The sequence below is a fragment of the Lethenteron reissneri genome, chromosome 15, assembly GCF_015708825.2.
Source record: "Lethenteron reissneri isolate LAM-NWPU_2019-01 chromosome 15, ASM1570882v1, whole genome shotgun sequence".
NCBI lineage: Eukaryota > Metazoa > Chordata > Hyperoartia > Petromyzontiformes > Petromyzontidae > Lethenteron > Lethenteron reissneri.
The window spans coordinates 7101841-7125349 of NC_083793.1; the positions used below are offsets into that span (position 1 = coordinate 7101841).

At 49.0% G+C, this 23509-nt stretch overlaps 1 protein-coding gene across 1 annotated transcript in view; it reads right to left on the reverse strand.

Moving 5' to 3' along the window:
• Nucleotides 1-146: 146 nt before the first annotated feature.
• Nucleotides 147-23509, reverse strand: part of LOC133342647 (ELKS/Rab6-interacting/CAST family member 1-like) — a 189971-nt gene continuing 166608 nt past the window's right edge. The window contains 1 exon segment of the mRNA XM_061551931.1: nucleotides 147-5457. Coding sequence (XP_061407915.1) covers nucleotides 5317-5457 — 141 coding nt within the window. The 3' untranslated portion in view covers nucleotides 147-5316.

Below are 23509 nucleotides of genomic sequence, written 5' to 3' on the forward strand. Positions count from 1 at the left end.
AAGATCGGCAGAACGTTAGCACGTTCCCGGCACCTCTGATAAGCACGATTTGTTATGTTCGGTTCCGGCGAAAGAAGTTAAACATGCATACATACATGTGCGCACAGGTCATGTCATAAGAGGAAAATGAAAAAAAACTCACAAGATTCTCAAGGTTGCCAAATAACATTTAATATAGCTTGATTTACACTTAACATTTGTTTTAATTCTCAATCATCAAAAAAGCACATTATATCACAGCATCAAGAGGCAGAATTAATATAACATTCTGACATCCGCTCGATGATTAAGTAGCCTGTACTGCATGTGCCACGTATAGATTTCCCCCGGTCAATAAAACATCAAAGCAATGGACACACTGATCAATGCATACCCCCCTCCGTGACTCGGTTAAACGAACGGGGCAAGAACACAAACAAAAACAAGGAATCGGGGTTATAAACCAAACACGTCAAGTTCGGTAGACTTTAACGCACACACGACCAACATAGCAGTTTGGTAATTTGGAAATTGTACGAGCCGTTTTCCACACAATTTGAAACGCACACACGATGACGAAGGATTACATTTGATGGGGGGGACCAATAATCAAGCATTCGCTGTGTTTTTCTCTCTCTCTCCTCTCTTTTGTTTAGAACGGACTCCGAAACCAAACGCAGAACACCTGGGCCCTTTTTTTAAACGTGACCAACGCGGGAATTATTTCTTTACCACACGGTGGGGCCCAATTGTCCCGCAACTTATTTCGAGCTCTCCGTTTGCGAATCCCCACGGAGGAGACGTTCAGGGGTGATAGCCAATGTTCCATCCACGCCGTTGTTGTGCAGTAAAACAAAAAAAATAAAGCAAATCATCGCGCGGCACGGCCTGTCGCCTGCGTGGATGTCACCACCACCACCTCGGTTGGCCAAGGCAAGCTGACTTGGCCAAGGCACGCTTTGCTAAGCTCGTCTGCGTTTGGCCCGGCCGGCTTCGGCCCCACCACTCCAGGCGTGCGTCTGTGCGGTTATTTCCTGGGTATGCACGCGCTTGCTATCCGTGATTTTTGACTATCCGCAAATCGCATCTGGAACTCTCAACACGACTGCATTGAAAGTGATGAGATACCGTAATGAGAGAATAGCTTGATTATGTATTTGTTTAAGGTAAATTCATTTTAAAAAGACAGGTTTTCGTAGGCCAATAACATTATCGGCGAAATTTGCTTTTCGCGAGCATCTACGAAACGTATCCCTCGCGAATAACGAGGAAAGTGTGTACAGCAAACCCCGACCGCATTGCTGAACTTGAGCGTTCCCCGCTGCGCGCCATGGCACAGGGGAACTCGCTGGAGGCGCGAAGAGAACGATGCGAATCCAGCTAAACCATTCGCAACTATATTTAACTCGATTCAGAAATGCATTTGGACTTCAGAGAAGTGATCCGTTGAAATTTAAACGCACGTAACATTTAAAGCGGTGTGTGTATGTGCGCACGCGCGCGTATTTTTTTTTGTTTTTGCATAACCAAGGGGACAAGACGTGGAGGGGGTAGGAACATTTCAATATACTCACAAGGTTCGTTTTTTTTTTACACACAACATACACACACGCTGCCATCAACACGCGCGGCTTCTCACGTTGCAGACACGGACCGCACGGCAGCGTTCCACCCGCGTTGAACCAAACAGTCGGACAAAAAAAAAGACCCCAATACGCACTTAGTACAAGCGTAGAGCTCTTTCCGTCCGTCGTCCCGACACATGCGCCAATGGTAACTTTGGAAAATATATAGATTTATATACTTTTAAAACATTCATCGGTATTATTTTTCATTTGTAAATGCAATAAAGCAAAAGAATACTTAAAAATATAATGGCAAACAAACAAGACCTACAGTATTTGGGTAAGGGAATATAAATAGAGCAGTGTTACATATACCTAGACTATGAAAACAAAACAGACGCATGCTAACAGCATGCCAATTGATACAAGTATGGTGTTCCTTTGCATTCATACAGTCAGACCTCAACCATACATTACATGTGCTTTTTTAAAGTCTAATAGGCTGTGTGCAAATTTCAATGAAGAGCATTTTAAAGTTATCGTGGACTATTTTCGGCAGCTCAACGCTGATTGAGGTATAAACGTGGCTTTAAGTAAAATATCATCTCCGCTATTTGTCTATTTTATTCCCAACGAGGCAGCGCCCCCGCTTTTCAATTAATCAACCCATTCTGACGTCGGCGTTGAAACAAGCGAACCGCATTATTGCCACGTTCTCAACTCACGGCCACGATCCAGGAACAGTCGAAATCACGCTCACACACCGCCCCCCTCCCCACCGTCAACGTGGAACACTCCAAATGCAGCCACACGCTGACAACTGGTTTGCAAATGTGCACACGTGGGGGTGGTGGGGGGGCATGAGACGAAACCATTGTAATAAAGGGGGTGCAAAGGTCTTTAAAAAAATTCCCATTATCTCATTACCAGTCTGAAATTTCCACGTGGTTCAAGTCATTAATGTTGTGGTGAGGTTGAGTGAGCAATTAACATCATTTTTTTGGCCATCGCAGCACAGATTCATGTCAAAAGTTGGCACACTCTCAAACCACTTGTGCCACACGTTCGGAATTGTGCTCAGTAAATGCCTTCTTCGGTAACAAAAGTCCCTTTATTAAGCGTCGCCCAACTCAGCAAAAGGCTTGTAGTGTGAAGTTGGCACGTTAAATCGGCTGTGAAAAACCGACTCGCCCCAATGCAGCCGATACCTTAAAAGGATTATAATAGACAATTCGAAATTAAACGATCAAAATCCCGTTACAATACCCAGCGAAAACAACAACGATAATTATCTAATCTAATTTAAATGTAAATCTAAACTTTCCGCACCCCCCAATCAACCCACCACACCAGTGCGCCTTCCCATCTTGCCCTCCCCCTGTATGCAGGCGCACACAAAGCAGATCCTATTTTTAAACGGCAGCTTGAAGAGCTATATTTCTTTGCAGAATGGCAGTAGGTGTGTTACATCTTTAATGCACCCCCCCCCCCCTCCAGCTACGGAAATTACAGTCGATAACAAAAAACACAAAACTAATAGTCTCTTATCTCTTCAGAAAAAGCTAAACAAATTCTTAGCCCCCAATTAATATCCGTCAGGGGTAGAATACAAATCTTGCAGCAAAGTATTTCTTAGCAGCTTTCAGTTTAAATAGAGGACATTTGCTACGCGAGAACACACGTCACCGTTCGGAGACATGACAAACAAGTGGGAAACCAAGTACAGCCCCTTGACGAAACAACCCGTCAAGGTTCGACTCGAGAGCACGCAGAAAGGCAGGCCGTCTGGAGACCACAACCACTTCAGTGCAAAAAGTCACGTGACAAAAACAGTCCCAAAACGGCAGTCGAAAGCAAAATTATGCCGCGCTCACGCGCTCTCTCTCGTTGTACACCGGGCACAGATGCAAAAACACCGACGACTTTGGAGCAGACAAAAAAAGAAGAAAAACAGCAAGTGTCAAAGTTAAGATTAACCCCTTTTTTTGTTTTGCGTCTCAAAGAAATTTTTGAAATGTTCAATCGATGACGTAAAAAGGCTTCACAATTGCACATTTTTGTTTGTCGATCAGAGGGTTGATGCCGTCACAATCTCACGTCCTCGCACACCCAAGGCTCGCCTCGCCTCGCCCCGGACCGCAGCGCTCGTCGAAGCATTATCGCAGCTCCGAGCCTGACCGCGTTCATTGTTTTACAAATCACGTTCGCTGGAAAGGTTCAGAAAATATCGTGAACTCACGTTTTGCAGTAACCGTGCACAATATCGTGGCGTTGTACCGCCGCACGCGACGCGAAAGTTTTCGAGCACCATTCTCTAAAGGGGAGGGGATTGTGTGCACCTTTTTTAAATCCACTTTATTCGTATGATTATTTTTCTATCCACGTGACTTTACCGAAAGAACAAAATAATATTGCGTTGCACCTGTAAAATTGCGCCGTCAAAGGGACTTAGTGGGTGTTATTTGTGCGTTGCGAGCGGTACGCGTGTCACTAAGCGTGTGTGAGTGCGTGTCACTAAGCGTGTGCATGTCACTAAGTGAGTGCGTGTCACTAAGTGTGTGCGAGTGCGAGCTGTCCAAATGTTTCTGGGCGCTTTCGATCACTTCACTGTCCTTCTCCGCGCGGCATGACGGCGAACGAGTTTGTCAAACATTTCACTATCTTTAGAAAGAAATTGTCCTTATAAGCACGCTTCCTATTATACTTGGCTCGAACACCGGTTTCGCCAGCTGTAACACTCATTCTGATATAAAATTCCACCGGTCAAGCTGTGGTCTAACAGTACAAAGCAGCCACTTGATACTACTTGGAGGACGTGACATGCATTTTTTTTAAATGCGTGTATATATACGGTTGAGTGAGACTTGTAGCCCTGTTCCAGGGGACAGACGCATCAGGCACGAGAAGGGCTGGGGGGAGGGGCAAATGAGCCTTCTTAAGTAGCGCAGTGTATTTTTCAGTGTAATTTCACATTAGGGTCAATCCAGGGCAATCTGACATGCTCAGGGTCCCAGTGTGGCCTGCAGTGACTTGCGCGCGCGCGCACACACACAAGAACACGCCGCAGATGTACGCACACTGGCATGCCGCTCGCACAGCGCTCACATGCGCATGGGTAGGACTAAAACTGGCAGGGATTATAGCATGCGGCGAAGATGGTACCAAGGAGGGTGACACCTAATGGAGTGTGTGGGTGGTAAAACAATATCGGTCTCAAGTGAAATACTGCAAGGGCACACCTTTGGAGGGCAGGTGTCAAGCAATGAGCGAGTGTGGTGGCATCAACGGTGGCGACCGTGGAGCTGCCTCTTATTGGGGGGGGGGGGGGCTTACTGCTGTCCATTTAGGAGAAGACATGTGCCTCCTTAGGCCCCCCCCCCACCGACACACCACACCACCGAATTGGACGTGCACTCACAGATGCGTACACACACACACACGGGCGAGTGAGAGCTTTTCACATTGCCGACATGCTGCGGTGAAGGCGAATGTGTGTTCGCGAGAGAGCGGCTCCCAAACGGTTTCGATGACACACGTTCCTCTCAAAGTCAGGCCAAGCGGGCGTTTCGCTCCTGAAGCCACAGAGGCGGCGGCGGCGGCGGCGGGGTAAGAAGAGGAGGGGAGGGCAGCGGCTCGATCCGAGAGCGGCAGGACGAGGACGACGAGGACGACGAAGAGGAGGAGACGGAGGCTGGGCCAGCAGAGCGTCTCCGGCAGGGGGGGGGGTGGGCGAGGCCGACCCGGGTTCAGAGGGCGGCGTTGGAGGGCGAGGTCACGACGCGGCTTCCTCCAGGGCGCTGACCACTTGCTCCAGCAGCTCGGGACAGCGGTCGGAGATCTGCTGCAGCAGACTGTCGGCATAGACCTGCAGCGAGGCCGCCCCCTGCTCCGCACGCTCCAGCTCACCTTGCAGCTGTGGCGGCAGCAGAACACGCGGAAACCAACAAGGAGAGTCACTCAATTGTACGTACGCATTGTGTGTGTGTGTGTGTGCGCGTTGTGGGGAGCTCCGTGTTAGCTATACGGGCGATATTTGTCTCGTGTCGTGGGGAGTGGTGGGGTTGCGGTTAACGGCGCGGCGCTGTCAACCTGGTGAACGGAGTTTTGATTCCCGGCCATGGCGAACACCAGTGGCGAGTGACATCTCCCATCAGTGGTGAGTGATATCTTATCTGGGTTCTAGCCCCCACTTTGGCTCGCTACGGTTGGCTACGTATGGTGCGAAAGAAATTCAACATACACGCACTTCACCAACCCGCACTGACCAGCGCAGTGATGTATGGTCAAGTAACCCCTATGACAGACATGGCATGAGGAGGCCCTCATCTAGCATTAGATTGACAAATGGATCTAAATCATTATTATTAATTCCCAGTCATGGATAACATCAGTGGCATTGGGTATCTGAACCTGTTCTGGGCCTCCCCTATCTTGTCATGTGAGTCACTTGACTTATGGTCATTGGGGAATCACAGCTGTTGCCACCACTGCCTTCCTCCATTCATCTGTCTTGAAACATCCTGAGGTTGGTTTCCGCAGAATGTTCGGCCCATTCCACAACGTTGGTCATCCAGTCCTTCTGTTGAAGTCAACTCAAAAGTGATTTTCTGTGCAAATGAACGCACAGGCAGTGCTAATCGCCCGTGTGTATCTCTGAGCCAGTGGGTGGGAAATTCCACATTTCTACAGTGGGGGTGAGTCGATTTTTTACTTCTCCACAAAGTGGAACTAATTTTATTGACCCCAGAGTTGGGATGAGCTGAGTCAACCCCTAACCAGGATTTGAACGCTCAACCTTCCGACTGCAAGCTACTCGCTCAACCGCTGAGCCACATGAACCTTCATCCACATAATTCGGTGGTGGACTCCCTTTCCGTTGGCTCAGCCTTAAATGAGTACTTGGCGCACGTTGTGAAAATGGCCACTAAGGAGCGGTGGCAGTTCCACATAGTGGTACAGCTGGCCACATTATTTTCCTCTTTTTCCATGCCAACCTTAATAGGTGGCCCCTAAGGACATGTTCTTCAACAGTCTGTATTACTATGGTGGTAGGGGGGAATTTAATATTTTAGTTGTGGGAGGTGGTCACATTGTTTTTCATCCCACAGACCTGGGTTCAATACCTGGTCATGTGTAACATTTGAAACTGGGATGTGACATTGGACTGGCTCACTACCGGAACTTCGACCGATACTTATGTTCAGGGCAGAGCCGAATGAGACGTCTGAAGTGCCTTAGGTCAATGGTGCCCTATAAATATATAAATACACCATACAGCAAACACGCAACTACAATATGGCTCCAAATTAGGCGAATCACTCAAGGATCTTCACATAAGGTAATTAAAAAAATACAAATAACAGATTCCAAATATGAACAATGTGCACGGAATGAAGGCAAATAAAAAAAAATCAATTAAATGTACACTTATGGAAGAAAATAAATTAATTTTAGGAATTAAATAAACAGAACATGACAAAAATGTAACACTTTGAATCTGCGGTAGCAATGTAACATTGTGTTACTTTTAACAGTGCAGGCATCTTACACACGCGAAAATTCGCATTGTCCTAGCCTAGCAGTGAATCCAAGAGTTTACAATCAGATGCAATCGGTGTATTAACAAAAAATTGCACGTGTACAAGAAGCCATTGTTATCTGTTGTTAAATTCGACTTTCCTGTGTAAGAGTCAACGGGTTATACTGCGACACAACTGCAATTAAACTCTCCCACATTCCCACATATACATTACATTTCCTGCTGCACTTTTACAAATACACATGCGCATATCACGGGCAATCAGACCATGTTAAGCACAGGATAATAATAGTGCATGCACAGTCACAAAGATTGTTTGTCAATGTCACAGATGATTCTCTCGTTGGTGTATACTTTTTTTCGTGTGCACTGCGCTACGAAACCCCGCGGGCCGAGTTAGATTCCCAGCCATGGCCAACATTGGTGGCAAATGATATCTGAACTGGTTCTGAAACGCCCTACCATCATTGACCCCACACTAATTAGTATGGTGAAGTATGGTAAAAAAAATAAACCTCTCATTACCTATATGGTATGGTAAGGCCATCATCTGCCAGTGGAATGATAATGGGTTGTATATTATGATAAATTAAAATGACATTTTCATGGGATTCTAAACCAACACTAATATTCGGTCATTGTGTGTTTTATTATTATAATGTCATCACCATAAATCACTATTGAGTGCATTTCATACGTGTCTGTGTATATACAGATACATGAAGGTATATATAAAATGTTTATGAAAACTAAGCAGCCTCATCTGTAATATAATTTCAAAGTGTGGTCTGCACTATGACCAATTAACCTCCTTCCTGCAGCGTTAAGCTTGGTAAAACTCATTTTTTTCCTTCAGAGAAGACAAAATAACACTTGGACGGCAACTTCATATCGGCAATAGCTGAGATCGTTATAAAACAAAAACGTGTCCATTAACAATGAGGTTAATTTAGAGATCCCCGCAGTCGTACCCCACGTTTAATTCACCCTACGCAGCCTCATTTAATTGAACCCTATTTATGGAAAAGGCGTCAAAAGAACAAATATCGTCCCGCTTCGGGCAAAAGACATCATTTTCATCCATAATAAAGGTTTTTGCGTCAGATCGCGTTATTTATAACCCTCCACCACCCGACACGGCCAAACAGTAAAAAATGTGTCACGTTTTTCAAAGGACAAAATAATTCACTTCTTTAGCCCACCGGCGTGTTGAAGAGAGAATCAACAGCATTTTTTAATTTGAGTACGACGTTTCGCTGATAAGTACTGGTGCACCAGATTGAATTAAATGAAGACGTCACCCTGCTGAGGCTGCTCTATTTAAGACCGGAAGCAACAGGAGAGCTTCAACATTCTTGCCCGATGAAGCTGATTGTAATTATCAGCGAAACGTCGTACTACTCACATTTTTAAATGCTGTTGATTCTCTCTTCAACACACCGGTGGGCTAAAGAAGTGAATTATGTGTCCTTTGAAAAACGTGACACATTTTTTACTGTTTGGCCGTGTCGGGTGGTGGAGGGTTACGACACATTTAGAAATAACGCGATCTGACCCAAAAACCTATATTATGAATAATACTGGCCGCGAAAGCCTGCTACGTGTTAAATTGATGATTTTCATCATTTAGCACTCTGAACGTGTCTCTCTTCCTGCTCCTCCGTTGTTACACACGCACCAAAAAAAGAAAACCCGTAACATTTATTCTACAAAATTGATTAATGTCTCATCTTTGGTATGCACCACCGGCTTTAACCCGGCTCGAAGGGGGCAACGGCGGTCGCTGCCAAGATGGAAATTGATCAAGCTCGTTACAAAAAAAGAGAACCAGGATGACGAAAAGCAGACGCTGTTGCCTTTGTTGCAACAATTTACGTTTGACTTTCAAATCCATGAAATATTCATCCGTCTTCGGAGAAGAAACAAAGGGAAAAAAAAGAGAGATTTCCGAGGATATGTGTCCCCATGTAATGAGATATCGTAACACAATTAAACCCAACTTGCGTGGGGGTGACCGCGTGGGGATTTTGAAATTGAAATGAAACAATGACTTGTATAGAGCATATGCATGACCTTTACACTCAATTGTCACTCTCTCCATTAATTCATATACCTTTCAATTCTGCTTAATATGAACGTTATTTAATTATATAAATTACAAATGCCAGTTCCGTTTCAACACACCACCCCACATCATCTTTTAGTGACCACCTTAATTCGAACTGCGAAGCTGTCAATATGGTTATTTTCTAGTGATACTGCGTCGGCAGTGGTGCACAAAGCAAACAAAACCCCAACATATTTGTCAATGACACTGCCCTAAAATAATACACGCATACAACAGGCGACGTTTCAGATGATGGCCCATCTTCATTGTGCATCCGTATGCGCTACGTAGGAGGGCCATTGTCTGACGCATCGCCAATTATCCTTTTTTTCTATTCAGAGCAAAGATATTGAAGAAAGCATTTTTGTGAGGCTGTTTGAGCTCTGAGTGTGACGTCGGCATCGACTAAATCACCTTTGCGCTAGCCGTGGTTACCTACTGCGCACAGGCACGCGCGACTGTGCAGCACAGGTCTCTCTGGAAAGGAGAGCACGCCTGGGGGCGGCGGGGGGGGGGGGGGGTACATGCTTCCCATCACAGCCTAAGACTGGCATAAGCCTAACCCATAACCTCTTTGCAATCCCCTCTCATAAGCCAAAGAACGGCATTGTGTTCATAAATCCAATGCCCCTATGAAGTCTTGGCCTGCAGTATCAGCTTAAGCTGTTTGGGAATGCATTGCAGCAAAACACCTGCCCAATTGCTGTTTGTGTGCGAGCACAATGCCTCGCAAGTCAACATCATCCATCATTCATGCGCCCGCTGATGTGCGGATTTTTTTTTCTTCTTTTACCTTTACGTCGTTTAAGTGAAAATTATTTCGAGACGTTTTCACCACCGCCACCACCACCACCACAAAGAGACGTCACCAGTTCAAATAAAACGAAACTGTTTTCATCTGTTGAGAACTTTCATCTTTCGGTGTTGCTTTTTGAAGGTAAAAAAAAAGGTGAAAAAATGAAAGTGATGCCACAGCCCATCGGAAAACGATGATGATTGTGCTTTTTATTTTGCAAGAGGAATGCTTTTTTGGCACTGGTGTGCAGTTTGTGTTGACTGTGACCAAGGTCAATGGGGTGAATGAAATGGTACCGTTTATAAAGCCGAGAATTAATTTAAAATCAGAGGGCAACAATTTATATGGTTCCGCTATTTCTTGCCAGTTTCATATGAAACAAATTCAATTCACTCTCACCGCCCTCTCCTGGGAGCTGTTCAAACCCTCACAGCAGAATGCAATGTGTAAACATGCGGCGCTGGATTACAAGGCCGGAGCACTGCTCCCGATAATGAGAGCATCCCGATTTTCAGCGGAATTCGGATCGTGGCACCAAAACACATTCCGTGGAATATTCGTGCCAATGTTTTCTTCATAAGAAGCGCTTGACGGCAGCCATTAAGGCAACTCATTTAAATTCCCGCGCAGGATTAATGGTCACCGTATGCAGTCTGTAGAGATGTGCGTGACATCACAAGTGTTAGGCATCTGTCCCCACGTATACACAAAGATCCCCCCCATATAGCCTTTCCAGGCTGCCGGGGTAAGTGCTGTTAGCGAGCACCTATGACGGCTGACACGGCACACAAGGGGGTGTGTTCAGCACTACGCCCGGCCGCCTTTGTCTCCCCAACGCTGATTTGTACATTCTGCATCTTCCGTAAATTTTTGGTCGAGTTGACCTATAGAAGGCCCAGGACCGGTTCAGAATTTGCCACTGATGTTGGCCATGAGCGGGAATCAAACTCAGATTGCCGGCTTTGTAGCGCAGTGCCCGAATCACTACACTAGTCGCACATACATGTGCACACACAGACACACGCGCACACACACACACACTGAAGCTAGCATATTATATTTCTCTCCTGGAGGAAGAGAAACAAAATAGTATATGAGGCATAGCGGTCCAGACAGAAAGTTGCACTGGCCAATCCCTGACATACTGCTCTGCAGGGGGCCAATTGTTTTATAAGTGCACATGAAAGCCATGCGGATCACTATCTATCAAGGCTAGCAGTGGGAAGCCGAGGGCCCCCTAAGTAGGTGTGATTTACTGCTGGAACTTCACACGTCCCCAGCCCTACGCTGCACTCATTCAAGGCCGCAGGGTGCTCTCCGTTCACTCCCTGGCATGTGGCTCCAGCAGGAAAACTGGGATGTCCGAGGGAAAGGAATGGGAAGCAAATAAATAAATAAGCCATTCGCACAGCGAGTGAACGAACGATAGAGTTCTGCCATAAATCATTGTCGCACCCTGCCACGAGAGATTCACAGGCCAAGCACACTGTCATCAGAAAATGCAGAATGCAGCTTTGATGGGTAAAGCGGGAACCTTCCACAGTGAGGCACATCTACGAACACATTCTAAGACCGCTCTGAGCCATTTGGAAGAACAGGCCCGGTCTGTTTCGGGGCTGAGCATGTAAATAGGCTCTTGCTCATTTGCACACTGGTAGCTTGGCCCATCTTCTAACAAGGAATATATTACCCAGGCATAATCACTGACAACTTCGGGGCATGCCTGACCCTGATCAAAGGCAGCGCCCGGGCTCCTGACCTCCCGCTCATAATCTGCACCCCTGAACCATGGCGAACGGACGAACGGCACGCGAAAAAAAACACAATTTATTCCCGCATGTTTTTGTTGTCGGGAATTAAAATGAGAACTGGCCCTGGGCTCAGAGACTTCAAAGCGCTGGCAGAGAGCGCCAAGTCGACTTGCGGTGGTCACGGCGGCTCAGCAGCGTGACCTTACACCTGACGTTGTCACGAGGCCACGCTCGTGGTGGAACGGCGCTCGCCCCCAAACGCGCTCCCACCGGGAGTCGACCGTTAAGCCACTTACACCGTTACCTATGTTGCAGTTGTTATTGTAACACATGCCCATTCAATTTTATGGTGCTTTTTTCCCCCACCCCCCCCCCACCCTCCCTCCCTCCCTTCTTGCATTAATGTAACAGGCATTGTGGGAGCTGGGGCCCCTATATCAATGTACACATCCGAATCACAAATTAAAATGTGCGAAAAATTCTCAATTCGCTGAACATGTCTTAAAATCAGCTGATTAAAAGCGTGAAGTGAAAAAAATGAAGTTCTGCATTTCTGTGCTGCCGGCAAAATGATCGTGACAGGAACACTTCCTGGTTTAGCCTCTTGTTAAATACTTAAGTGCCTTTGTCATTGGGGACGGCACGTCTGAGAACAAAAATGTGCATTCACCTCAACATCGGCGCATGCACAGGGCTCGATTACTCACCCAATGTTACCCAATGTTACCCGGGCATTGGGAGACTCGAATTTTTTCTTTCGGTCTGCATCGACGTGGCATTTTACCATTATTCATTCGACAATGCACCACACACACACACAGTGTTATTCACACTCATTTAAATGAATATATATTTCATAACATATATCGCAGACGCTTTAAAAATATCCCCGTTCGCAAGTTTCACTTTACATCGCAGTACCGTGTCAGCAATCACCCTCCGAGTGAGCAAGCGTGTTAAGGGCGGGCTGAGCGGGAGGGGAGGGATGCACAATTTATCGTTCTCCCCACCGTGGGCCCGTTCACACTCGCTCCAAAATGTTTTGGCGGCAGCTCGCTGTACTGTGTCGCCACACAACTTCCCACCCCGAAGAGCCCATTGTGTCGCACGGCCAAAGGTGGTCCCTTGGGGCCTCCCAGTCCTCGTGCCTCCAAGGCGTCCGGTATTGCCGGCTCACACCCTCGCCAACTCTCCCGCAGCTCGTAAGCGTGACGCGGCCCAATCCAGCCTCCCGCCTTGCCGGCTCGCGGATATGGGAGGTTGCACGACAGCGATTGCACACAGAATAGCCATTTATTAGCCAATGCCATGGTCAATTTTGTGCACGGGATATATCGCAGGGAACTGCACACTCGCATCAAGTTTTGGAATGTTTTTGTTTAAATACAACTGCAATTTAGTCTGACTAAGATGGCCTGGGAAATGTACGTATGGAGAACTTCTTTCGCAACGCACGTAGCCAACCGTGATAATTGGAGGCGCGGGGGAAGGACAACGAAACACAAAAAAAGGAATACGTTCATATGTAGTAAGATTTACATACTCTATAGCCGTTTGTCAATCCGCTACTGTGGAAAAGCCTCCCCACACTATATCAGTCATGGTGGTTGCTTGGACCATACTTCACCACACTGGTCAGGGCAGGTTGTTGAAGGCTCAGGACAGGTTCGGATATCACCGGCAACTGAATTAAACTCGGGATAACCACTGCGTCATCACTCCACCGCACACAGCATAGCGTGAGCACACAAAGAGCACCGGTATATTTTAATTAAGGGCAGTTTTGAGAAAATTTGTTACAAAAAAAGGTTTTATCGGCGTAAAGTGGGGAGATTTTTTTTGCCACTTTTAATACGAAACACAGATGCACCTGAGCACTGAAAGTAACGTGGTACAGGCACCGCCCCTACTGTCCATGGCAGTGAGGAGGAAGCCGCGATGGTTTTGCCGCATCACTCAAAGAGACCACAGGGACTCTCCATCAGCGTCCCCGCAGGGCCCCGGTGCAAAGGACGAGGAAGAGAGGTCAGCCAAGGAGCGGCTGGACGGTGAAGTGAACGTCACGACTTGGGACACGGAGGTCAGCGGCAGACGTTGTGCAGACGCAAGGGGCCGCAAGAGATGGATGAAGTGGATTGCCAAAGCGTCACTGGTTCTCCAACAACTTCTACAGTCAAGGAAACGATGGCGATGATGATGATGATTATAACTGTGGCTGTGTGTGGAACTTCTTTGGCACCGTACCGAGCCAACTGTGCTAATCTTAGGTGTGAATATAGTAAACGGATACAGTAATGCCCTGGTTTATTAAAAACTAAACTATTTTTGTTTTACCAGGTAAGTCCCACAGAAGCGACCTGGCCACAAATGATAGCTCAGCGAAGTGGCTTATCGTGTGGAAATCTATAGCAGCCAAATGCTCTAAAGGCATGTTGATTCTAAATGTGGAGGGAAAAGCCGGAGGACCTGCAGTAAAATACACGCGACCACGGGGAGAATGTGCAGGCACCAGAGTTGGAATGGAACCCATGACCTGTATACCAGGCGAGGTAACATCTCGCCACCGGGGATTCGTTCCTGGAAAGTGCGACGAATATCGAAATGATGTAAATCAAAGCGATTTCCAGGGTAGGTGGAAGCGAAGGCTGAGAGGAGACAGGACAGATGATGCTGTCAGCGACGTACGCACGCGTCGAGGCGACGCCAATCGGGTAGCGGTATTAAAGTGACGACGCATTTGCAGAACGACGCAAAAGGGGGAGATGTAAATCGGGGTATTTCTATACACGCATTGATACAGAAGATACGACGTTAAAATATGAAGTGGTATGTATGGGGAGGCTGCGCTAAATGTTTTATAAGCTATTTTTTAAACATCTGGACAATCCTTCAGCTTATACATTTGAATTATATGAACTCCAGGAAGGGGAAAAACAAAAACATTCAAAATACGAATGCATAAAAATGCAGGAAAAATACATTAATGGTAAAACATGTGCATATATTATGTGAACGCTCTCCGCATTTGAGCACTGCACGTCAATAAAACATGATCACACAGACAACCCTTGCCATGCAAATGGCTTCTTCGCAACTTGCAGTAGGTGACAAGCGCAGTTGGAAAAACACAAAATCGTTTGATTGTAAACAGCTACAACGACGACAAAAACACCCCCGCACGCCACAAACTGAAAAACGAGACTCAATGCGGCCAGGAAATTGCGTCGTGTAGTTGTATTTGCGAAGGGGTTGCAGGTCCTTCTCTTCCCCGTGTGACTGAGGCGCCCCCCCCCCCAACAAACATAAAAAAACATGAAGGGTTCCTATTTCCCCCGTGGAGCACCCACACAAAACCTGCCCCCCCTCACCACCACGGCCGCCTCCACCAACCCAACAACAACATAACCTGACCACCCCTATCACCCCCACCCCCCCCCCCGCGCCTCAGCCGGCAGCGCCGCGATTCGTTTCACAACGACCCAGGGGGGGTGGGGGGGGGTGGGGGGGTTAGGCGGGGGGCCCGCCACCGCTTCGGGACGAGAGCAACGTTCCGGTGGTCACCCCGGTGGAACACGGGAAACGCGCGTGGTGGCGGTGGGGGTGGGTGGGGGGAATTTGCGTGCACATCCGAGCGGATTTTGCGACACGCCGTAGGTTTTCACCTCGTGAGGTTTTTTGAGTGATCGCCGCTTGTAGCCGGTCGCGCGGGTCAAATATTATCAGCTGTTTGAACCGTCTGATGAAAAGCAGAGCCATTCGTGAGCGGTCCCCATCAAACTCCGAAGCTTTGGGGAAAAGGCACTGCCAAGCAACAAGCCTTCAATAGGAAAGGGCAAAGATAAAATATAGATTGCGCTGTCATCTGCAATGCAAGGCCTGGAGCGTGCTTTTGGGAGACCAATTTCTTTTGCTTCATCATTACTCCTGTTTATATGTAGAGGCGAGAGAATCATCAAAGGTTTTGATGTCAGTTTTACAGATTAAGAAAATAAGCAAATACGCCCCTCGTTTTTTTTCTTTTCGCACATCGCACGCAAGACACCCGTGAAGGTTGTTTCATTTGACGCGCATCGTTTGAATCATTTTTTTTTGTGTGTGACCCGATTTTACAGCAATTTCTTTCATGGCACACGCATGTTAAACTTGGAACGCAGATGAGCTTCGCTCTCTCTCTCTCTCCCCCCCCATTGTTCCCCCAACCGTTTCCCCGCCGCACAAGGAGTCAATATCCATCCAATTAAAAATGATTGGCAAGTGTTTTGGAATGCGACTGCCAAATGGCAAGCGGCATCCTCAGACGAGAGACAGACAAACTTTCCCCGACAGGGAATTATAAATCACACGGCGAGGAACAGTGGTGGCTCACGGAGGAGATCAGGATACCTAGGCCTCGGCAAGGTAAGTTATCCTTTAAACCGGGTAAAAGGGTAAAGGTGTCGACCATGCCAAGGGGTAAGGTAAAGGGTAGGGTAAAGGTAGCTCGGAATAATTACCCGGTAAAGTAAAGGTAGCGAAGTATTACCCAGTAAATACCTTGTTTACCGCTTGCTAAAAACTCCGTGGCGCAGTCCGTGGCCTCCATTTGAAATTGGAATCATTGATGTCGGACCAGATGGAGAAGGACCACGTTCTTGAGGTAGAGGATGAGGTCGAGGATGCCAGCAACGGCATTTCCGGGGTCGCTGCGAACAGCAATCGAAAGAGGCAGCGGCATGCGTTCCCGTGGGAGCACACGCACGATTGGGTGGAGGGTGATCCCCGTGTGCAGCAAGGGAAGCGGCAGTGCGTGCACTGCCGCAAGTGGTTTTTTCTCCCACACGAACGCGTCGGGGTGGAAAGCCCACCTCAAGAAGCTCAACGTGCTCGCCCCAGGCAGCGAGGTCGGGGCGTCGGCTGAGCCGGCCAGCAATCCCGGAATGCCTCCTGGTCAAATTTGAGGACGCGGCGGTGGTTCATTTTGTTATCCAAGCTGCAATCTCTTTGCGAGCCGCCGGCAGCGACAAGTTCAAGACCTTGGTCCACACATTGACGCAGGGATACGAGGACCCGTCGACCCGCACCGTCATTCGCAGGATTGTCGAGCATCACCCCATCATGCTGCCCATCGTCGGGGCGTTCTTCTCCAACCTGGACGTCGCCATCTCGCTCGCCATCGACGGGTGGTCGAACCGCAACCTGAAGGGATTTTGGATGGTCACGGTGCGCTGGATCGACACCACATCTGGTGCGTCGAAATCCATGCTGCTGACGATCCTCGATGTGCAGTCCGGAAAGGGTGTCGGCAAGCGCATTGGCACCACTCTGTTTGAGCACCTCCAAAGCCTCGGGCACAATGTCTCGACCAAGCTGGTCGCTATCACCAGTGACAAGACGTTGTTCGTCCTGGTCAACGCAGGCACCGGATATGAGCAGTTGTGGGCTTGCCACCATATTCGCTGCACGGATCATTCGGTCCAGATCGGTGTCGTTCAAGTTCTCAAACTGATCAAGTCGACCAACGCCGAACTGCGTGAGGCGCTCATCAATATCAGGCGCAGCAAGGTCGTCCGGCATTCGTACCGCCGCGAGGCCGAGATCGCCAAGCTCGCCAGCAAGGAGCCGACGCACCAGGACTCGCCGACCAGGTGGAATTCGACGTTTGACATGGGCGACGACGCCATCAAGAAGCGTGTCCCATTGAACATTATCATGGTTCCAGGATGTCATGGGCGTCGGTGCTTTCTGAACTGCAGTGGGCAAACATCGAGGGCGTGACAGCATTCCTGCGAATGCTGCGCCAGGTCCTGACCTCGTTGTCGGCGGACCGCAAGTCGACATTGGATCTCGTGCCAGTGATGATGGAGCACCTGATCCGTCATTGCGATCGCGACGGAGATGAAGGCCGAGCTGGTGCGGTACCGCGACTTCCTGGTTCAGCAACCCGCCATTGTGGCATCCTACTTGAAGAATCCACAGCTGCCGAAAACGACAGACCAAGACGAGCTGGCGACACTGAAGGCCACGATCCGCTCGGTCCTGCAGCATCGCTACTCGGACGTGCTCGCCATCCCGCCGACGGTAGTCGCTGCCCATATGGAGGAGGGGTCGCTGTTCAGCACCCTGTTCAGCAACGTCGGCAGCTCCAACGATGACGGCGATGAAGTCGATCGTTTTCTGTGCGTGGGCGTCACGACCGCCAGCGCCTTCATTGACGTAATGCAGTGGTGGTCTCTCCGCAAAGAGCTGCTCCCCGCCCACTACAAGATGGCCTGCGACTACTTGGGAGCGCCGGCGACGTCAACTCCCTGCGAACGCGTGAATAGCGGAGACGGGCGGGAGTTCACGCGCGTTCACCAGTCACTGTCGTCGACGCTCTTCATCCAGTCCATGTGCTTGCCCTCGTGGATCGCGGCCGGCTGTCTGAAGGTCCCCGTCTCACTGGGCCGGAGCGGCGCAGGATCTTATTTCCCGTCGTTCGTCTGAGGACGACGGCAATGACGAACTTGATCAGGTTCTTGATGAGATCGTCATCGACCAAGACGACTAGAACGAGGAGGTTATGGAGGACGGTGTCGTCGACAGCCTCAATGCCTGATTCGAGAGTATTCTATACGAATCAAGCGCTCTACCTCGCATTTACCTGTTATGAACCTTTTTCATGTCTAGTACCCCGGTAATTACCCTGTAATCGGGTAATTTGTATGGAGTAAGGGTAAAGGTAGGCTCTTTGCTTTTACCTTTTACTTTACCTTGCCGCGAACTAGTATACCTCCCAGGTACGTACTGCTGGTGCCAAGGTGTACGACAGCAACTCGGAGGCTGCTTTCCATCGCGGTGGTGCAGAGCTGGCGGCTCTGTCCCCGTTTTTCCCGATCTCGTTGACCTGCCTCGGAATCCGGCACCAACGTCATGCTGGGCGAGCTCTGCCATTGCCAGGTTGGCCGCACTGGTTACAAAGGGTCATTTTGTCACATCTGCTGCCCAAATGCTGCGGGCCAATTCGACCTAAACCTTTCGCAATAATTCTTCGACGTAAACAGACAACGATGCCGGGGGAGAAGGGTGGGGGGGGGGGGCTCGTTTCTTGAAAGCAATTTATAAATGGCGAGTAATAAATTAAAGTAGAATTTGCATATTTATTTTTTTGTAAAGGTTTTTATGGCATCATTATATTTTAAACATTTATAGGCGCACAAAACCGAACATAAGCCTTGGGGCCCATTGCAGGCTATGCTTTCATGCTGCAATTCATTTGATATGCCCCAAGGGCTGTGTTTATGTGAAATGCGTACCCCCTCGCTCGCCGCTATTAACATTCTTATGGTACAGTAGTGCATTCAAGACGACGATGTCTGAGACTGCTTGGAAGGATCGAGCGTAAAAACACTTGTTTCTACGCGGCCGCCATCGAGCTCCTCGCCGCCCCGTGTCGCCCCAAGGCCGTCGAGGGGCATTCCCCGGCCTTCCCCAGGGGGCAGCAACAAGGCGACGGGGCCATGGGCTCACCCCGGTAGACAGTGGACGGGGACGTCCAGATTGGGTTTCCCTGGGGCGATAGCGTTACGGCGAGCACGGCTAGCCGGCCGGCTTCATTCACACGACGGCCCGCGTGCTGTACCGCCGCTCGTTTGCGAGTTACACGTGAAGACACCGCCGCACCCCCCCCCCCCCCGTGCCTCCTTATCCATTTGCAAGTGGCAGATGCAGCTTTCCCCGCGGTAGCCCGGAGCTTCGCAGTGTGCTGGTATTTGATACGAGTTTCATGTCGTCAAGACATGGCGCGTGACAGAGGCGCGTCCTCGGGACTTGCGCTACCGACCATAACCTTTTCCCCAGCGACGTTTTTTCTTGGTATTAACGCACTCGCGCGGCATCTTTGTCAATCCACGGTGAGCACACTCGAGCGGTGAGCCGAGTTCGAGTCCCTCTCACAGCCAACATCGGCGACAAAATATCTGGACCGGTTCTGAGAATCCTCCTAGGTCGACTCAACCCTAAATGAGTACCTGATGCGGTGTGTAAAACACCAGCACTGGTGAGACAAAGTTGACGTGGTACCAGCCAAACCCCCCGCTCACCTCAAGTGCCGCAGCAGCCTTAATAGGTGCTCGCAAACAGCACTTGTCCCAACAGTCTTTTTGGGGGTTCTTTGTCAGTGTCTTTGAGCATTGTCCACCATATAGGTCAGTCAGTGTGTTGGTGAAGGGAGTGTGGGGGATGTGGTGGGGGGGGGATGTGGAGGGGTTGGGGGGGCAGGTTGCCACTGCCATGGTCAGGAATTGACACAGTTTGCCAGGTTCATAGCGCAGCGTGCTCACTCTGTGCCTCTGCTCTTCTCATTAACAGAGAGTGCATAGGATTTTATTGGCTTTGTTCACCATTTGTACTTTGCAAAAATTGTTAACTTGTGGCAGTTTGGCAGGCAGGGCACTACAATCATAGTCATACGGAACGTACAATCAAAGTAAATCGGCCACACTATGCTGATGAGACTCAGAATGTGAAAACCAATCTCAGATTTAGCTGATGGAAAAAAAAGCAGTGAATTGACAAGTGGTTGGAAATTATTTACATACACTGTATCTGGAATGAAAACATAGAATACTTGATTGGTATACGCACAATCCAAGAATTGTATTTCGGGCGAAATAAATGTATTTTAAATGATAACCCGGTGCGTTGTTAGAACACCCATTGTCACCTTGCCTAGTGCACCTTTGTGCATCTCTGCCATTGCTTTCTCATGCCACTGCGGGCAGAAGCGCCACCAACTCTGGGGGAGCACTAGAGAGCCCCTCTCGAGGGTGCTTGGCCTACTCTTCCACGCTGGCCAGACATCTTGGAAGAGGTGGGTGTACCCACACTTTGCCTTACCATGTGCGTCATGCCGACTGACTCACTGTCATGCACTCATTTATTCCACTGGACAGAGGCAGCGGGGGATTCAAGAAACGTGGCCGTTGTTACAGATGCCGCGTTGAGAGATTGAATTGAACGAGCGACCTCTGGATTGCAGGTCCAGTGTTGCTCACCATGAAATGTAATAACTTTAAGTAATTTTTCAACGTGGGCCACAACACCAACTCTTGAATGACACCGACACCCAAACATTGCATTCCTCTGACGATCGCGAGTTCCTCCCCACGGACAGGGACATGATTAAACCAAACAGACCTTGACTTATTGGGCCAATTCAGCGAAGCTGAAATGCTAATTCTGCAGCGCAACAAACAAGCTGCCCGTGCCCTAACGAAGAGCAACATCACACTTGACCTTCCAAACGAATACTCCTTAAATTGCTCTGCCAGTGACCTCAAATTGACGTGTAACAATGAAAAACAGCAGATTTATTACAAGGGTATTTGTTTTTGCTGCCGTACGGTCAGTTTCCGACTGGACAGCGTTACGCTCCGAGCAATAAACACGCGGGGTGTAACAAATAGCACGCGAGTGTGCACGGTGGACAGGGCATATGGATTTGTTTTTGCCAATGACTTTCAAAGCAAAAAAAACCATCGCCACGCAACAGATGTGCATGGGAAAGTATTTTACAACGCGCTCACTCCCATCCCGGAGGTTACGTGTACTGCAGGGCTGCGTGTCGGCAACAAACAAAACTACTTAAAAACCATTCGCGAAAGCTGGCTCCAACCCCCCCCCCCCACCTTCCCCAATGCAGCGCAAAAAAAGTGGATCAGATGTTTCGAAATTCCTAACGAAACATTTTCAGGAACCACGTGAACATTTCTGAGAAACTCTCCCTTTGCGAATGCAAAACTTCTCAAAAGTGATGTTTGCAAAATTGTGGGGAGAAATTGTGTACTGGAATTTTTATTTTAATAAAGTAATAAAAAAAACCTACACCGTGAGAATTCATTGGATTTCCCGGATTTAGTGGCAGACGAGATTTGACCCCGCAATTTAAAAAAAAATGTATTTATTCAGGAAAGCTACGATGTCGTTTGCCAACACCTTGTTTTCAGCTATCAGAGGAAAAGGGAGAACACAATGCAAATGCATGCAGAACAGGGGAAGGGGGGGGGAGAGAATATAAAAAGTCACCCGAGCGAGGAATTCAACCCAGGCCCTTCTCGATGCGAGGCACCAGCGGTAACGCGCGATTGTGAGCGGCAGGGTGGCGCCAGCGGTAACGCTTGTGCCACCCTGCCGCTCACAATCGCGCGTTCTTGCACACGCCGCAAACGCTCACTGCGAATCATCTATGCCCGTTGGCAACCAATCCGGGTAGCAATCCGGCTAGGAGGCTCCGAGTTGTTGTGCTGCCTGAGGTCACGGAGAGCCGGGCAACGGAATCCAGGGCCCTGACGAATCACCATCGTGAGCCCCCCCCCCCCCCCAGCAAAACCTCAGGGCAGATGGGAGAGCCGCTACAGACATCTGCGCCCGTCATGCGAGCGAGCGGGCCAGTGAGCAAGCGAGTGAGCCAGCGTGTGCGGGCAGGCGAGCGAGAAAGTGAACAAGTCAGAGGACCGGGCTGTTGGAGCGTGGTTGTCTCCCGTGAGCGGAGTGGGGGGAGGGGGGGGGATTCACAGGTCCGGTTGTCGGGTTCTCAGAGGAAGGACCGTTGCAATGAATCATCAGCCTCACATGTGGCACTGTGAGCGGCGCTTGTGCACAGCCAGGCAGACTGCAGTGGGGTGAATCCACGAGAAGATAAATTGATTTCTGTCGGCGTTTGACGTATGGGTGAGCCGCATTGCTGTAAATAATCCCGGATGGATAGCTGTACTATAGCAACCCCTTAAGATGGTTTACACCAACAATAAAGTTCAAAGTTTTCACCTTGATTGATGGAAAGAATGAGTATTAAAAGTTAATTATTTGTAAAAAAATGTTCAAAGCGCCTGTCTCGGGGGTTACATATAAAAACTCTAACAGACTTTCCATTAGAGGTTCTACGTATATCACAACTTTACAAGGACGGATGTAGAAGAACAAAGAAATTAATTCATTCTGGGCTAAAAAAAAACCTCATCCATCCAATAAAATCAGAAAGCTAGAGGCTGTCACAAGCACAGAACTCGCCGTAAGCCTTGTGGGCTTACAGGCAACTAAGGCAGAACGCTGTAAAGTAGGCGGACGGAACAGTCTGCCATCATCAATCAGCACGTATCCTTTCCTCTCTGGCAGCCGCTCATTTGCGTTCCATTCCCTTTCCAGTTCACATTAGCATTTGATTGGCCGGGATGTGCACTGCGCTACCCGCGCCACACCACGCTCGGCTTGCCAGCCAATGTGCTGGACAGATTAACACGGCGTACGGAGCGCTAATACAGACTTCTGCAGTTAATCCAGTGGGGAGTTGCAACCACCCAGAAGATTTTACAGCCGGCAGCTGCTTAAGCCCCTAAAAGAAAGGGATTTGGGGGCGGGGGGGGCGAGGTGTGAAATCTATGCCCGAAAGAGCACGTACAATTACGCGTCGCGGCGCGCATCCGCTTGCTGGGGGCTGGAGGTACGCCCCTCTCGCCGCCGGATCATCGCCGGCAAGTGCTCAGAGACGCAAATCTGCGCGACGCCAAAAACCCACGTGGAATGGCCGCGACGCAGAGGCTACGCCGGCTAGGTGCGAAGGACGTTCCCCCCCCCCAACCTCCCCATGCCGTCGCCACCCCCCCCCCCCCCGCTTTGATGTTTTCGGGCCACAGAGTGAGCATTATGAGAATGAATGAATAAAATAAAAACTCCGCGGGAAGCTAAGGATCTGCGAGCATTCAACAATGGGCCATTGTGCCATTTGAGCTGGAGCGTACCCTAATGCGAGGTCGGCTT